We start from the raw sequence: 17,462 nt of genomic DNA, 5'->3' as shown, positions 1-17,462 counted from the left end.
ATACATTCAGATAACTTATTACTTAGACATCTTCATGCTTGATCGGGCTATGACTTAGATAAAATATTAAGCTAGATACTGATTTAATTTTAAAGTCTACAATATGGTTGGACCAAATATGCTTAAATGTCAAAGTATCTAACTGTACTCTGTTCAGCAATATAGCACTCAGGTTAAATGGTAGTAATGCTAAAAACATTTACTCATCTCTTTCAACAGATATTATCCATTTCTTTTAAAAACTGAACAGAGAATCTAATTTGCATGTTTAGGTATAATAATATAAAAATATTCTGCAGAAGGCAAGTAGACCATCACCAAAAGATGCTAGCTTAAATAATATACTCGGTATCTGTCCAGGTGTAGCTGAACAGCACATAGTACTCAGACATTGAGCTGGTTCCATAATATGCCAGCTGGCATGCAAGCTCTCATAGGAATTGTCTGCCCAGGAAATTGTATTTTCCTTTTATTTAAGTAAATGCCATAGATGCTCTTGAGGAGAGCTGACTTGTTGCAGAGACTTTGCATATGTCAGATGTAATCTTGTTGAAACAAACTTATTACTCATTGTAGCCCTATGAATTTTGTAAAGTTCAGTTTTGCTGGTTTAATCCTTAAGAGCAATGGTTCTTAACTTGTGGTTTACAGACCCTGAAATGTTCCCACAGGAGGGCTGCAAATGCTTGAAGATTACTCCAACCCTCTTTTCCACATAGTAGAGTGGCTGTATGATAGGAGCAAAGGCAGGCTATCTGAGTCTACATGCAGCTGAGTGACATTAGAGCTGACAGTCCACTAGCCTTCCTTTGCCCCCCCCCCCCCACCTCTGTTTCTTTTACTTTCTCTCTCTTACCCTCTCCTTCCTTTCCATGGGCAACATGGGACACCTAAACCAAGGACCTGAGGTGATATAACTGGGAAAGGGCACACCAACATTTCTTCCAAACTCTGTTTAAGCAGTGACACCACCAACAAAAACACTTGGTGTCGCCAGTCTCGAACAACTACTAAGGAAGATCAAAGAAGAAACTGCAAAGACAGGTTTATTGTTGAATATAAAGAAACCATGGACAACTTACATACGTTCAAACTAGACAATGATGAAATAGAAATAGTAAAAGAGTTCTCATATCTGGGATTAAACAATATAGGAATGGGCACTGCAGCCAGGAAAACACAAGAAGATTAAGAATGTGGAGGACAGCTATGAAAGAGCTAGAAAAGATCCTAAAAAACAAAGATATACAACTCAGCACAAAAGTTAGAATCATACAAGCCATTGTATTCCCTATTACCATGTATGGATGTGAGAGCTGGACAGTCAAGAAAGATGATAGGAAGAAAATCAATTCATTTGAGATGTGGTGCTGGAGAAGAGTGTTGAGGATTCCATGGATAGCCAGAAAGACAAACAAATGGGTCCTAGAACAAATCAAGAAATCTCCCTGGAATTCAAGATGACAAAACTTAGGCTGATGTACTTTGGACACATCATGAGAAGACATGAATCACTGGAAAAAACAATAATGCTAGGAAAGGTGGAGGGAAATGGAAGGAGAGGAAGGCCGCATGCTAGATGGATGGACTCGATTAAACAGATAGCAAGTTTGAGTTTGCAGAAGTTGGACAGAGCAGTGGAGGACAGGGGGTCTTGGCAATGTCTCATAGGCAGAGTTGCCATGGGTCGAGATCGACTTGAAGGCAGTTAACAACAAAAACAAAAATCAGAAGACGACCGATCAGCAGATGGTTTTGTATATATTTAAATATACATCATTCCCCATTTGTTTTGTTGAGCTCTGAAAATAAATGGTAGAAATGTTCAACTTTGTGAAAAAACACCTAGTTTAACAAAACATTTACAGGTTCCCCAAATTGCTCTATATACTTTAGAACATTTCAGTAAACAATTCCAATCCTTTCCAATATTTTCATGCTGTTTTTCTGTAACATGTATTCCTTGTCCTGTCCACTAGATGTCAGAGTTATTTCCTTGAAATAACTCAGAAGAAATAGAAAGTGAGGAAAGGAAGGGGAGGGAAAAAAAGAAAGAAAATGTGGCAGCGCCTTTAAGATAACTCATTTTTATTTTGATATGAGCTTTTGTGAACCCACTTTTGATGCAAATAGAGTGATAATAAGTGCTCAGGCCTAAAGAATATTTACACAATTGTGGGGTCCAGATAGGATCCAGAGAGATGTGTGAAAGTAACAAATCTGCTTACCCAAAAAAACAGTTTCCCCAGGGTTCAGAACTCTCTCTAAGAAGGTTAGTTTTGTTATATGTAGACTAGCAAGGATTCTTGAATGAATACATGTAGTATGCCATGAAGCCATTGTCTTTGTCATACCTTTGCTGATGGATTGGAATTTATGAATTCAGTTCAGCAGTTTCTCTTTTTTAGCGATGGGATAGAAGTAAACAGAAGTTATTTGTGACCTTTCACACCCACAAATGGATTCAGCCTGTTCAGAGTCACATTTAGAAAATTTTGGATTTGAGACTTGGCAGTAGCTTTGTCCTGTTCCTTATCACACATGCCTAGGCATGTCCTAACATCTTTTTCTCAATTCTTTTTCATCAATTTGAATAGCATCAAAAGAAATATGTTGTCCTTCTTTAGATTTTGAGTGTTCATTACTTCTGCTTTTCTTTGTTTTTACTTCATCCATCATAGTCTTCAATAATTTTCTGTTTCCATGTGTCTTTGCTCTCGTTGTGATGACCATGGTTTGGGGGTTACATGGCGTCTCAGGCCATAAACTCTGTACTTTATGTGAGAGGAAGATAGCCCCTTCAGATGGTCACTCTTTTTTTTTTCTTGGCCAGGGCCATATGGTACAAGCCTTCTGTGTATATTAGGGTTTCACCAAAGAAGGCAATTGGATTCAGTAACTTCATCTTCTGATTCTCTCTTGAAAGGAGGTGTTGAGTATAGGAAGTCAGATAGCCCTAAATTGGCCCTTGATACAGATTTCATCTCAGTCTGTAAGCATCCTTCACTGTAAGGGCTCGGAATGTCATCTTCTGTGGCATTGGATATGTCTTTCATGCAGGTGCCAAAACTAGGTTTATAACTACGGTCACCAGTGTCAGCATCTGGTTTGGATCTGGCATTGGTTTCATGCTCTACTTCATCCTCTTGCATCACTGTCACATCTTGAACTTTGGGCAAGTTACTTGGGGAAACTCTTCTGTAAGATGCACATCAGACTTTGTACTTCAGCTGAACAGGCTTCCAAAATTCTAAAAAAAAAAAAAAAAGATAAGAGAACAAGATCAAGAAGAGCAACAGTATGTTATATCTTGGTCTTTTATCCATTGTTTATACTCTTGGCACCTTCATTATCAGAATTTCTTCTGCTACTTATGGTAGCCATTTCTAGTTCTCTGCTCCAGCCCCTATTTCAGTTCAGATTCTACTTTTCTCCGTTTTTGGTTTTGATGTTGGCACCGACAGACGTTGAGTCTGATTCACATTCAACAGACCCCAATATAAGAGAATATTACGTTGTCTCTTTCTCAAGTTCCAATGCTAGAATGCTACCAAAGAGAGCTTAATGAGCAGCAGGCTAAGGATGATGTCCTTTTGATGGTATCTTACTCTGAAAGAGAAATTTTAGAGTGCTTCCCAATAAGAGAGAGCCCCAAAATATTCCCTGCTTGCCGGGGATACTTTCAGATATTAAAAATCCCCTCCTCTGCCACTTATCTTAACAGAGAAGATTCTGCAACCTGTTCTTACCAACACCACAACATCTTTCTGATTTACGTGTGTCAGTTAGATACACAGAGAGCTTTGCCAAGGGGTACTGGCACTTGGAATACTTTGTAATATTTTGTCTAGGATTTGCACTTACAGTGCCAATGAGTGTTGCATGAAGATCTATGAAGCAGACTTTCCTGCTCACCTTTATACATTGAGGATCATTGTAGAGACTTTTCAAAGGAAGGACAGCAAGAAGTCACATTCCATTCCAGTGGGCAAAGAAGGACAACAATTGGACCTTATTGACTTAGGTTGTATGACATAGCCTTAACTATCAGAGGAAACAACTGCCAGCCGTGCATGGTTGCCTACTGGCTTGTTCTATTGTCTATATTACAATAAATTTAAATGAAAAAACAATAAGCTCCAAAAGGCTAGATCACTAGAAGAATGTTGCCTGTCTTTGCCAAGCTGAAACATATTGCCTTGCTGGTTAGCACATTAACATACTCATCATGTTTTGGTCTGCACCTCTAAAGTAATAGCAGGAGTCATTGTGTTGCAAAGATGCACCTGGCTAAGGTTTGTTGGTATTCCTGGTGTCATGATGGAAAACTCTTCTTATATGCTGAAACCTTTTGTAATGTCAACTCTGATGATCAACTAGAAAAAACAAATGCTGGGAAAAGTTGAAGACATTAGGAAAAAAAGGAGGATTGGATTATATGTGGATTGATTCAGTAAATGCTAACCAAGACCTTAGAATAACAATGGCATCAAATAAGTCTTGGATATCAGGAGTAAAACAGCTTATAAATAAGGTATTTTTTAAAGAGAAAGTGCTTGCAGATTTTGAGTGTACACAGGTAAAATATTCTGATAGAATAACTTTTCGTGGATCTAAGGCCTGGTACAGATCGGCCCGATGTGGTGTGCTGGCGCCGTGCTAGGGTTACGGAACCGCATTTTGCCGCTTCTGCGTGGCCTGGAAAAGTGCTGGGTTGGAGCCGCAGGGGCTGCTAGTGAGGCTGCCCTGCCTCCAACCCAGCAAAAAAGGGGCGGCTGTGGACCGCCCCTTTTATGTGGTCTGTACCGTGCCTAAGTTACTAAAATGTGAAGTCCCCTCAACGATAATCTCTGGCATTCAGTTTTGTATGACATAAAATGGTTTGCTCTTTCTTAGGCAAGTATCTGAAGAAGAAGAAAGATTTATCAAAGATCGGGAAGAAAAAAGAATGCAGTCCCTTCAGCGGTATGTTTAGAAGGTTCAATTATCTTAATTGTACTTTTAGGTTATATTTGTTTAGAGAACTGCTCTCTCCTTGCTGGGTTATAGTAAAAGTAAGCTATAAAAACTTTTCAACTCCAACGTCAAGCTAGAGGCTCTGAGCCCATAAAATCAGCAATGTAGGTCATGGAGATAATTTCCTGGCTTGTAACAAGAAGGTGTCCAGGTCAGTTTTTGGTCAGTGATGGTGGAAAGGCAGCAGAAAGAATACAGCAGTTCTGGGCCAGTAAGCCATAGTAATTCATAAGCTCCTGGGCAGCAAGATTTTCAGTCCTAGTGCTCCTTTATTTTGGTATCTGTGCTTCTGCTGGATCACCAAAGTTGAAACACAAGTGTGGTACGCACTAGTAACTACAATATTTCATACAAAATATAGAACAAAAATGACTTTGTTTTATATATTGTTGTTCAATTACGGTGTTTGCCTGATGACACTACAGAAATACAGTGGGACCTTCCCTTACGCGAGGATCCATTTCGAATCACCCCATGTAAGGGGAATTCTGCATATGCTTGCACCCCATTGCAAACAATGGTGACATGCAGTACTTAAATTTTAAATACAGTACTTAATACAGTACTTAAATTTTCTTTTCCCTATGCGTTATTAACACAGATAGATGGTTCATTGAATGCATGCATATATGTTTACTTACTTGTTTTTCACTGAGCCATTTTATGAGTTATTGTTTAAGTTTTGTAGGCTTTAACAAATATCCTGTAACTTACCCTAGAACAGGGGTGAGCAACTGCAGTGGGTCCAGGGTTCAGTTTTCTCCCTTTGGTATCCTCTGAAAGCTAAATAGACCGTTAATAAACGAACAACAACTTATAGACCAGAAGTCTATTTCGTAGTTTTTAAAGATAGGTAATTTTTATGTTATACAGTGCTGGGCAATCAGTTTAGAAGATAAATTGCTTCTGAATTCCCAGGAGAAGCAATTCAGCCCCTCTCTCTTTTTTGTTTTTTGATTTGGACAGAAAAAGGGCAGTCAGGAGAGTCTCAAGAGATCTGAGGGAAGCAGAAGCCCCAAGGATGTGTTTGCTCACCCCTGTCTTAATGCTGTAGCAGCTTGTGCTTTAAGATGTGTTCAGGATGGTGTCATATAGAGATATCTTTATCTTGATTGCCAAACCTAACATGAGTCACATGGTTACATGTGCCTTTTAGAGAGCAAAAGGATGATGGCTATGGTTTGTTCTCCCTGTGCTCCAGTCCCAAAGTAAAACAAACAATAATACTGTGCTCACAATTTAGATCCCATTGTTGCTTTTTTGGAATCATTACGTTTTATAACATGGTGTTTGGGTTACAGCTATGCATTTAAAAGCTGTTGTTGCATATTACCTTTGTCTCCAGTAACTGCTTCTGCAATTGAAGTGAAAGGATGCAGTCTAAAGATCAGTTGAGGGAAGTCAAGTCCCACAAAGTCTCTCCCCCACCTGTGGGGGCAATACACTGTGGGTGCTTATGGGGAGTGGCCTTCTCTGCTGTAGTACCTGTGTTGTGGAAACCATGCTCTTAGAGGCCCAGTTGGCACAAACAGTGGCTCTATTTTATTGCCAGATTAAAACCCTAAATGAGAACATTAGACCCCAAAGCCTTTAATTGATTTTATCAAAATCTGCACATATGGATAGTTTTAAATTGTCTTAACTGGCTTTAAACTGTCTAGTTTTAACTTGCTAGATTGTTTAATGTGTTTTTCATCTGTTTATATTTTTTATTGTTTTATGTTGATTAGGTTGATTTCATAGTACGCTTCCCTGAGATCCTATTATGCAAAGAATATATAAATATTTTAATAAATAAATAGAAATCAGTCAATCAATTCAGTGAACCTAGTGAGAATCATGCAAATGCTACTGCCATGTTGCAAATCAAAAACTTGGATTTCTTGCCATTTAGTTCATGTCCTTGATGTCATGCTAAATTTATTGTTGGCTTTGGGCTATTAAATAGCAGTAGATCTCTCGGTAGTCCTTTCAACTTCAGCTACTCAGATGATCAGTCTGGGGTTTTCCCCCCAATAACCTTAGGCTAGGGGAAAAAAACTCTTAAATCTTCTGCTGTCTGAGCTAATATAGTATCTGCCTGCTTACTAAAGCCTGTCCAATTTCCCATGTAATGTCAGAACTAAGAAATTATTTGTTCTTGCTTTGAAAAACGGCTTTTATTTTATAAGCAGCATTCACTGGAACCCTCCCCCTCCTCTGTGGATTGGTGGGAGACACATTTGAATTGAGGACTGACTTAGGTTTACTCTGTAACAATGCAGATATGAAAATAACACTGCTGTATGACATCTAATTTGGAATTTGTGCTGTAGTGATGTAGCCCACTGTCAGATCTGTGGATATTAAAAAATTATTCTGGATTGCCGCTGTGGAAAGTCAATGAAATGTAAATTGGTCAGAAAAAGTCAGTGCAATTGGTCAAATGACAGGAAAAACCAAGGAAATTGTGATTAAGATTTATTCATGTAATGGATTTTGTGTGTGTGTGTGTGTGTGTGAGATGCTACTGTAGGGAGAGCACATTTCTGGCAGCTGGAGACTACATGTTTAGTGCTGTGATGAACAAATATCCCAAAGCATGATTATGACATTTTGAAAATGTTGATTGGCTGATGGTTATAAAAAATGAAGATGTATTTCACAATTGGGTTTCAGTTAAGCCTTTTTAAAGCAGTATTCATGGAAATTGGTTTTTATATAAATTTTAATTTAAAATAAGAACAAGAATATTCTGTCCCTTTCCATTGTTTAGAGATAACTTTTATTGAAATTAAAAGTAATTTTTAGAGTAATTTTTACATAAGAATGTTTTTCTTCAGTTAGTAGTGTTTTGCCTGTCATGGCAAAAGAATTGCATTGCAGTTCTTTGGTACGGTAGTTTTAAACAATTTAATCCAACTCTTATGTAATACAATTTATAAATTTTTAAACTTGTGGTTATTTCTAAATGATGGTCAGGGAAATGGGCAAAAGTTGGGCAAGGAAATTCAAAATGTTTTTGGTGGCATCTTTGTTATTTTGAGGCAAAGAGATGACATCAAATTTTATGTTCAAATAGTCATGCAGGCATTATCAGTACTGATTTATTATATTTTGCTTAACTGTATTCACAATTTTTTATTTATATATTCATATTGTTTGCAGGAAACATGAAAGAAAAGTGAAGCATGATGAGATACGTAAGAAATATGGTATGTGTAATTCAGTGATTCATATCTAAAACTTTTCTTTTCAACAGATTGAAGCAGATTCCATCTTGTGCTAGAGTTACTGCTCCTTGCAGATGTGTACACATATCCATCCCTGGTGGTGCAGTGGTTAAATGCCTGTACTGCAGCCACTTGCTCACAAACCATAAGGTTGTGAGTTCAGTCCCAGCCAACAAGGCTCAAGCTTGACTCAGGCTTGCATCCTTCCGGGGTTACTAAAATGGGTACCCAGGATGTTGGGGGCAATTGGCTTACAACTCTGGCCCTCCAGGTGTTTTGGACTTCAGCTCCCAGAAGCCTCAGCCATCTTGTTTAATGGTCTGTGAATCTTGGAGCTTCTGGGAGCTGAAGGCCAAAACATCCAGAGGGCCAGAGTTTGGATATCACTGGCTTAGGGAGTGCTTAAGTGCACTGATAAGTGGTATAGAAATGTACTTGCAATTGCTATTGCTACTATAGCAGGATTTTGTTGCACATACAAAGCTCGTGTGTTAAGCATCCAGTGAACGTGTTTATGTTTATCTTAGCATGTTTGTAGAACTTTCAGCATTACAAGATTGAGTGTAATGTTTAAATCTTATTGAATGTTGAAGGTGTCAGTTGCTAGGGATGATAGTAAGAAAATGGAAAATAGGACAGAATTGTTAGTTGTAGCATGTCCTGGAGACAAGTAAATGCATATGGTAACTTTGAATAGAAGTGTGTCTACATGTTAGCCTACCCTTTCTGTGAAGATAAATAGTAGCAAAGCATTCCAATTGAGAACTTAGCCAGCATTGATTTGCACACTGTAGCTCTATATTGCACAGTAGGAAAAAATTTCAGAAGTGCTGTAAGGCTCTGCTTTAGACTGCCTAGAGTAGGAGCAATATATGGAAATATATCAGAATATTTTTGTTGCAGGTTCTATTTGTTTATTTCACATCTCTTGTAATCCATCCATCCTCCAAATTGCTCAGCAGTGTCACCATATTTTATCTATAAGGCTGTGTGCGTGAAAGAGGGGCTGGCCAAAGCAGAGATTTAAAACTGCCTCTTATTTTAATGGAAAATGTCTTTGTCGTGCTTTCCCCACTCCACCCCATTCATTTTAAAATCCTCCCTAAATTTTTGGTTGTTTAACAAAATCTCCAGAAAAAATCCAGAGAAGTGAAGTAATGTGCAAGCTTTAATGCCATGGAGATACTTTATTTTGATCTTAGAGCCAACAGCTTGCCTAAATATGTGAATTACATGGTGGAAAAAGCACTAGGGGAACAAGTAAGGTCAATGTTAAGAATTTTAAATTTACATATGCAGCTGCTTTTTTGCCCTGAACTGTCTCTTATTTTGAGAGGGAGAAAATATACTGCATCAAAGATTAAATTGTTAAAGACAGAGGCATGTTTATACTCTACTTGATTGTAGGGGGAAATCCTGTACCTATGTTTCAGAAATCAGTATAATAAATAAATAATCTGGCATGCTTATGTTGTTAAAGTGTTTAAAGCTCCTAATGTTCAAAAGTCTTTATGTTTGCTTATTCTGCACCATCTAGCTAAGGTCCATTGAAGTCCTACTTCATTCTCCTTTCTGGCTTCATTTTCACCAGGCATTGTGTGTGCATCTTAAAGTGTATGTTGGCTAACATAAAGATTGCACTCCCCCCCCCCCCCCAATTTCTTTTAATGCAGGCTGAGCTTGGCTGTTGTCTAAATTGTATTCTCAATAGTTCTGTGCTTCTGCAAAATGATAACAGAATATACTCCACTTGGATTATTAATGGAAGTTACTCCTTTTAAAACTTTCAGCAATAAGCATTTAATTGGGATCCTTTGTCAAAATTAACGTAAAATAAATTAAGTACTACTGATTCTCCAAGTAATTAAATAGGAGACCAAAGTCAGTATTCCTTCTGCTCTATCACTGTTTAATATCTGTCTAGTTAATACATCATTGTAAATCACATGCAATGCTGGTCTGTTGAAAAAAAATACTGCAAAAACATGTGAAGGCATTAGGTCTTAGTGTCTTCATTACTTTCCAGAACAGTTTCTCTTTTAAATAGGCAAGGATGAATGACAGAGTAGCAAATGAATTGTTAACCCATTGCTAAATTAAAATAGTCACATCTGAAATGTCAGCCTTGTTTGGAGTTAAGGGAATGCCTTCTCCCCACTTCACCCTTCAGCTTTTCTTGTCCCATTTAAATGGTAATTATACATTTATAATGCATTGCAGGTGTCACTCATTCTAGCCGCAGTCCTTTGGGAGCATTGGAAGCAATAGAGCTTTAATAAGTAGGAATATTTGGTTTGAATGGTTTCTTTGTTGCAGAATCTGTCACTTTTTTCACATGTTCTTGCATGAATACAGTTTGATTGCTCAAATTATATGTTCTTGGTTTGAAACCCTTTTAGCTTATGTTCTGCTATGGTAACATTCAATGAGAATAGATGCAATTGTTGTACATTGCCTATAATTTTATGCATAGTGAGAAGAGTATGTCAGCCTTTTATCCTACTCCTTTGTTTAGACTTGAAAAATCTTTTCATATTGTGGGATGAGAAGCAGGCAGATCATGGTCTCAGTGGTGGATCATGCCCATCAGGACTGATGGGCCAGTGGAAGATAAAGCCAAAATTAATAGTAGGCAGAGCCAACTAATTCTGACTTTGTACCTTCTTCTTTGCTTGCAGTGAAACTGCAGAACAATTTCTTAATATTGGCTTCAGTAGACTTCAGTAGAGAGTGTCACACTTATTTCTTTTTCGGGCTGAAAAGTGTGGCTTCTGCTTTTCTTTATAAGCCACCCCATCCTCTAGTTTAGCCATCATTACAAAGGTGAGAAATGGCAGGGTTAGAGTATACTGTGTTTCTTAGTGAGATTTAAAAATATATATTTTATCTTTTGAGTCTCACGCTTTAAAATGGTGGCGGGTGGCTATACCTTTTGCCGTGTAGTTTGGCTGTTCAAGTGTATTTAAGCCCCCCCCCCCCCCCACTCCATGTGTTCACTAGGTCTTTGGTTTTTCTTTCTTCTCTGGGATCTAGAGATGTAATCCAAGTCCCTGATTTTCTGAAACGCCATTACCACCAGCAGTCCTGTTTCTGAGGGGGGAAACAGACCACCCCAAAAGGGCAGATTGGGGCTGCCGCCATTTTGTGGCCCCAATCTGCCCCTGAGCCACTTCTTATCTTTATTTTGGCTGTTAAAAAGCCACCTTAAGCTGTTCCACTGCAACCCCAGGGTGGCTTCAAGCCGCCCCCAGAGCGTGCAGCATCAAAACACCAAACCCCCGGAACATCTTGAAGCCGCCCTCATCTGGCTGGCTGGGTGGCTTCCAGGCGGCTTTGCCCCACCCTAAGTTTTTGTGGCCGGTCTGCTCCAGCCCTTACTGACATGTTAAGAGTCATATGGTCTGCATGTTGTACTCATGAAGCCTGATAACCGTTTGCAGTTCCTTCCTCCCACACTTCCCAAATACTATATGCAGATTACCCATCTTTTGATATCATCACACTAACACCCCCTTTACCTGCATGCATTTTAAAAACAACTTTTCTTGATGATAAAACTGTGCTTTCAAAAGCTTATACAGAGATATTTGTGCCTTTTTGGTTGAACTGTTAAAAAGATTGCCACAATGTGGGGTTAGTAACATTAGCACTTGAAGAAGGACTTTAATATTCAGAAGAGTTCATGTAGGAGCTTACTGTCTTTTAGCCCTGTAGTCTTGAGCTGTATAGGTTTCTTCCAGATGAGTGTATACTTGAAAAGGTGAACATATTTTCCCTGCTTGTTACCACGTAAGAAGGAGAAATACAGGCAGTGGCAGATTCCTGCAATATCCTGTTGAGAATAATACTGTGTACATTGTGTGCTCATTAAACCACACAGTTTAGATTGTAAATCACCCATCTTACAGAGGATCTCCTAAGCCCCAAGAAAGCTGCTCACAGGGGAGCAGGAAGAGCACTTGAAATATAATAACAAGGAACATGGTTCAAGTAGTAGTCATTGACTCAACATTACAGCTCAAACATTGTACAGGAATTAGTATCACTTCTCAAGTTTCCAAATTTGCCTTTCATCTTCTGTCTAGGAAATGTTTTGATTATTTACTGAAAAAATCCAGTATTTTTAGGCAAGTACTTGCCAAACTGGAAATAAGCTTTGTGTTCGCAAATGAGCGCTTCCATCAAGTATGCAACAAAAATCTGTTCCCTCCTCCTTGTAAGAAACTGGATTGTATCGCTTTGGTTTTCTGTTAGCACATTAGCACAAGACTGTCCAAAGTAGCTAACTTATGACCTTTGTCTTTTGGAGAAGGGTGTCACCATCTTCTACAGCATGAATTGTTATCTGATCACTCAGGTTAACCAGAGTCACTCAGGGTAGCAAGTATTTCCACCCTGCTTATCTTTATTATCAATATTATGTATGATTTGGGAAGCAAGAATGTGATTACCTTATATACTCAACTATAAGTCGATCTCATGTATATGTTGAGGGCTGGTTTTTGGGTCAAAATGATAGATTTTGATATGACCCGTGGACAAATTGAGAGTAAGACTTAGGGTCATGTAACAAAGGATCTAAAGGATGAAGCAAAGGAAAACAATGCCAAAGAACCTAAAAATTATAGGAGGTATATCTCTTTGTATTCACACTGAAAGCTGGATGGATTAAAAAATGGCAGGGGCAGTGCTTCCAGGACAGATTACACTCTTGCATTTCACCATGGAATGGTTTCTATTTTTATGAGAGTTAGGGTACCGTACTTACATTGACCTGTGGATAAGTCGATTCAGATTTTTGGGGTCAATTTTTGACTAAAATTACTAGACTTATACATGAGTATATACAGTAAACTGGATGGTCTCTTTGCTTTTCCATCTTGGTAGTTCTGAACCATGGATTTCTGTAAGATTGTCAGAAAATATAAACAGAGCCTATGTTTGGTTAGCAATTATAGTCATTCATTGGGAATTCCATATGATTCTATTCATACATTTCCATTAGTCATTTACAGTCAAATGTCAAGCTAAGTACCTTCTGGCAGGGAGTAAAATATACATGTGAAGGAGTAAGTGTCTTTGTGAATTTGCTGCAACAGTAGGATGTGCAGAGTATTGTAGTGATTTGTGTGTTAGCTTGTTTATCAAAGCCTATCCCAAAAGACAGGGCATGCTTGTATAATAGACGTATGTAATTAACTGAAGGTGCCTGTTGCAGTAAGATCAGAGTCTTGTCCCCAAGAGGTTATCTGTTAGACCCACGTGTGTTTATAAAACTTCAATCACACCCACATTTAAATGTTTACATGTTTCGGTTTCATCAATTGATACAAAGTGTTTGTGGAGTGATTCTGCTATTGTTAGCTGACTTTTTTTTTATCTGACTGTCACTGTGGTTCTTGCTGACTGCTGGAACAAGAAATACTCATATAAATCCTGAGAAGCTTTTTTCCATGAGTAGGATATGCTTTGAGTGATAGAACACTTTCATACAGTGTCACATTCTGTTGTGCATTTGATTAACAAAAATCTTGTTTGCTCACTGAGCTTATCTTTGTAGTCCACTGGTTGACTGTTCTTTCCTCTTCCCATTCTGTAGTCTTTTACTTACTAACACTGCTGGTCCTTAGAATTATGATTGGGTATTCTGTTTCACTTTCATTACCCTCATAATGTCACTTCCGCTATGATTATCTTTTTAAAATGCATTGATCTTGTCATTGTTCTGCTTGTCCTTTAATGCTACAAATTATTATGAGGTGGTAATCTCAGTTGCTCATTTAACTGGTGCGTAATCAGACTGGATAATGATGCTTATTTTTATTTAGGGGTGGGTGGATGCAATGCCTTGATTACATTTCTTGATAACAGTTGAATAGATTGAGCCAGTGGGTCAATTTGGAAGGTGTGAAAGCTCCCGGTTTTAATGGATGCTTTGGATTTAACATCTCTTTTGAATTGGAGCTTTGTCAGTAAAAAGATTCATCTTCTTTCTCTCCACTTCAGTTTGGTGCTCTGTATCCCATGGCCTAGTTACAGTTTTGTAAGATCACAAATTGTCCATATGTGAAATAATGAAATTCTTAATACAGGACTTGGTTGTGTGCTGCTGAACATTTTTGCTCCAGATTTTAGGCACCATATCCCTATTCTGTTTTTATGATAAAGCAAACTGAGGTGCTGATGCAATAATAGGAATGTTTCATTTTAAGCATCCACTGGCTGATTCAGAGTATAGACCTCAAGCTACCAAGTTGAACAAAGCCTTCAAGCTGCCCAGCCAGAGCTAAACAAGAGTGTTTTTTAAAAATCTGAGTTTTAATATTTTCTTGCTTTTTTTCTCCAGGTCTCCTCCCTGATTCTGACCATCCATACAGCAGATATGAGAATGAATGAAAACAAGATGCTTCTGTGCTTTGTTATGGAAGAGAAAAATGTCAGTCAACTTCTGTTTCACTTTTTAGTTCTACAAATAGGTACATAAATACTACATAGTATGTAGTGTTCCCTTTTCTTTTTGAAAAAAAGCACTAATATTTATTGTAATTTTATCAACACAGAATGCATCAAAGCTTTTTTCTTTTCCAAACCTTTTCTTTATTAGAATGTGAGTTGAGATATACAAACAGCAATCATGTCATTTCTGCCTAATGTTGTAATATTTTTTTAAAGTACTTATCATTTTCACACTGCTAAATAAAGATGCTCTTTTAATCTGTGTCAAGTAAGTGTTGGCAAGTATTTGACGCTACAGATGTGTGGTATCAAGTGGTGACAAATAATTACAGCCTACACCACCTTCAGGATTGTTAATAGAATATGAGAGGTGTTAATGAAAGAAAATGACAGCATCCAGTATCCACCTTGACTCTGCTTACAAAACCAGGTGACTCCTGGTGCTGCTGAATTAGTCAGTAGTTACTACACCATCATAGCTTTTGAATGTGGCTACTGAATGCAAACCAGCCCTTTGCCATTCTCTAATAGCACCTTCCTATGCCAGTAGACTTACTATGGCCTACATCACCTCTCCTTATATAAGGAGTGAACATTATACAGTCTACAGGTGCAATAACAGTAACATTATGTGTGGTCCCTGGGGCACTTAAAATCACTGCAGGGTATGTGTATGAAATGGGAAATTGCTGTTCTAGAGACCTATAGAAAGTGTGATTGACTATGGCCTCACCAGTTGTTTATTATTATTATTATTATTATTATTATTATTATTATTATTATTATTTCTTACCCGCCTCTCCCCATGGATGGAGGCGAGGGACAGCAACAATTAATAAACAACATCAGTTAAAACACTTATTAAAACACACATCAATTTAAAAGGATAAATAGAATGTATACATATTAAAACATTCCATGTCTAGAATTAAGCATTTAAAATTCACAATTTAAAAATCATCAGGATAAGCCTTTCAGAAGGGACTGGTCTTTAATGCTGTTCTAAATTCAGGCAGTGTATTCAGCTATCAAATCTCTTCTGGCAGCTCATTCCATAATCTAGGGGTGGCTGAAGAAAAGGTTTTGGCCCCAAATTGCATTTCTGGTTTTGTTGAAAAGGGTGGATGTGGTCTGCAGGGCTCCAGAGTAGGTGAAAAAGAAGTCACCAGTCCTTTGTAGTTGTGTAACCCTGCACGAAAGCTTGTCCCATCAGACTTACAGTGGAGTTTGAGTGGACAAAATTAATCATAGAGTTGGAAGAGACTGCAAGGACCATCCAGTCCAACCCCCTGCCATGCAGGAAATGATTGAGGCTCAGGAAGATGGTTACCCTGAAGGCAGAAACATAGAAAGCTTTTCACTTTCAGGGTTGGATTTTAATTTGCCTAACATTTTTGTAACTGTAGATATTGAACAATAGATATTAAACAAAAATAGATACACATTTCAGTTTTCCTGTGCTGTATGTGCTCTGAAAATGCTGTGGAAAAACTTCAAGGAATCCTTAGAGTTGGTAAAAGGGTGGCATTATTTTCAAACTTTTACATCTGAGATTGGCAAGTGTGCAGTCTTCTACGTGTTTTGAAATGCAGTGAGTCAGAATCAGTGGTAAAAATAAAGACAAAATGATTTATGTGTTTAAAGAAAGAATGGCAATCGTGCAGCCAGATAATGCTGGACCGCAGGTCTGAGAATATCTATCTTAGCAAAGCCAATTGTGAGGAATGCTGGGAGTTATAGTTCAATAATGTATTGACGGCTTTGTGCTTCCCAATCCTAATTACATGTAATAATAATTTGGGGCTTGTATTTTCATGGACCATCATTAATTGTATTTCAGACTTGCTACTGAAAATATGAACTCTGTCTGGAAGGTACACAAAAAGAAATGCAGTTGAGATTTTATCTAGATTTTAACAAAAGTTTGTTAGCCACATAAGCACATATTGGAGGCAGTGTTGTTGATTTCCTTGAAATGCTTTCTTTCCAAGACTGTGAAGAAACTTACATTACCAAATTCTTGTGCTGGACTTACTTCTTGATAAAAGTATCACTCCATTTATTAAATTTTTCTAATAATGTACAAGACATTTTTGTATGTGGTGGTTTTCTTGCCTATATATAATCACTGCTTCTAATTTCTAAAGGCAGTTTTGAGTAGTAAAGTCTGACTAACCAAAATGGAGCTACTGAGAAACAAGGGAGGCATTTACATGCTAAATTCTCCTGAAGTTTATTATTATTATTATTATTATTATTATTATTATTATTATTATTAACCTTTATTTATATAGCGCTGTACATTTACACAGCGCTGTACATACAATCTTTTAGATGGTTCCCTGCCCTGAGGCTTACAATCTAAGAAAGTTTACAGAAATTCCACTACAGAAAGTGGGAAGGAGGAACCATAGGACACGGAGCAAAGGTAGCTGACTTCATTGGACACATTTCCTATGTATATCCATACCAAGTAGCATCATTAGGGTTGATGGCGCCCCAGTGTGGTAACTCATGCTGTCATTTGCCAGGTTACCTGGCAAGTGACATCATGGACTGACCATCACACCCCAGCCTACCCTGCTGATGAGAGGGCGATGCTGCTGCCTCCCGGGGCTGGTGCAGTTACTGGGTGAGTGAGAAAGGGAGACAGTGGCCTTTCTCACTCATCCAGCAGTCGCACCCAGCACCCCACATCCACTTGCAGCTGCAGCTGATGGGCAGCAGAGATGCCCTGTCTGGCAAAGAAGAATTCCTGAGAGTGTGCGTCTTGGGACA

General features: G+C 38.2%; 1 protein-coding gene across 1 annotated transcript in view; it reads left to right on the top strand.

Annotated features, from left to right (window-relative positions):
* Positions 1-16,772, top strand: part of PTTG1IP2 (PTTG1IP family member 2) — a 28,985-nt gene extending 12,213 nt beyond the window's left edge. Inside the window, exons 5-7 of the mRNA XM_089533262.1 lie at positions 4,897-4,965; positions 8,164-8,210; positions 14,575-16,772. Of these exons, the coding sequence (XP_089389388.1) occupies positions 4,897-4,965; positions 8,164-8,210; positions 14,575-14,624 (166 nt within the window). The 3' untranslated portion in view covers positions 14,625-16,772. The remainder of the gene's footprint in view (positions 1-4,896; positions 4,966-8,163; positions 8,211-14,574) is intronic.
* The last annotated feature ends 690 nt before the right edge of the window (positions 16,773-17,462 follow it).

Source organism: Sceloporus occidentalis, unplaced genomic scaffold (genome assembly GCF_023333645.1).
Source record: "Sceloporus occidentalis isolate IW3139 unplaced genomic scaffold, rSceOcc1.0.p SCAF_7, whole genome shotgun sequence".
NCBI classification, from domain to species: Eukaryota; Metazoa; Chordata; class Lepidosauria; order Squamata; family Phrynosomatidae; genus Sceloporus; species Sceloporus occidentalis.
The sequence above is the reverse complement of the archived record's forward strand: the minus strand, read 5'-3'. Positions and strand labels throughout refer to the sequence as shown.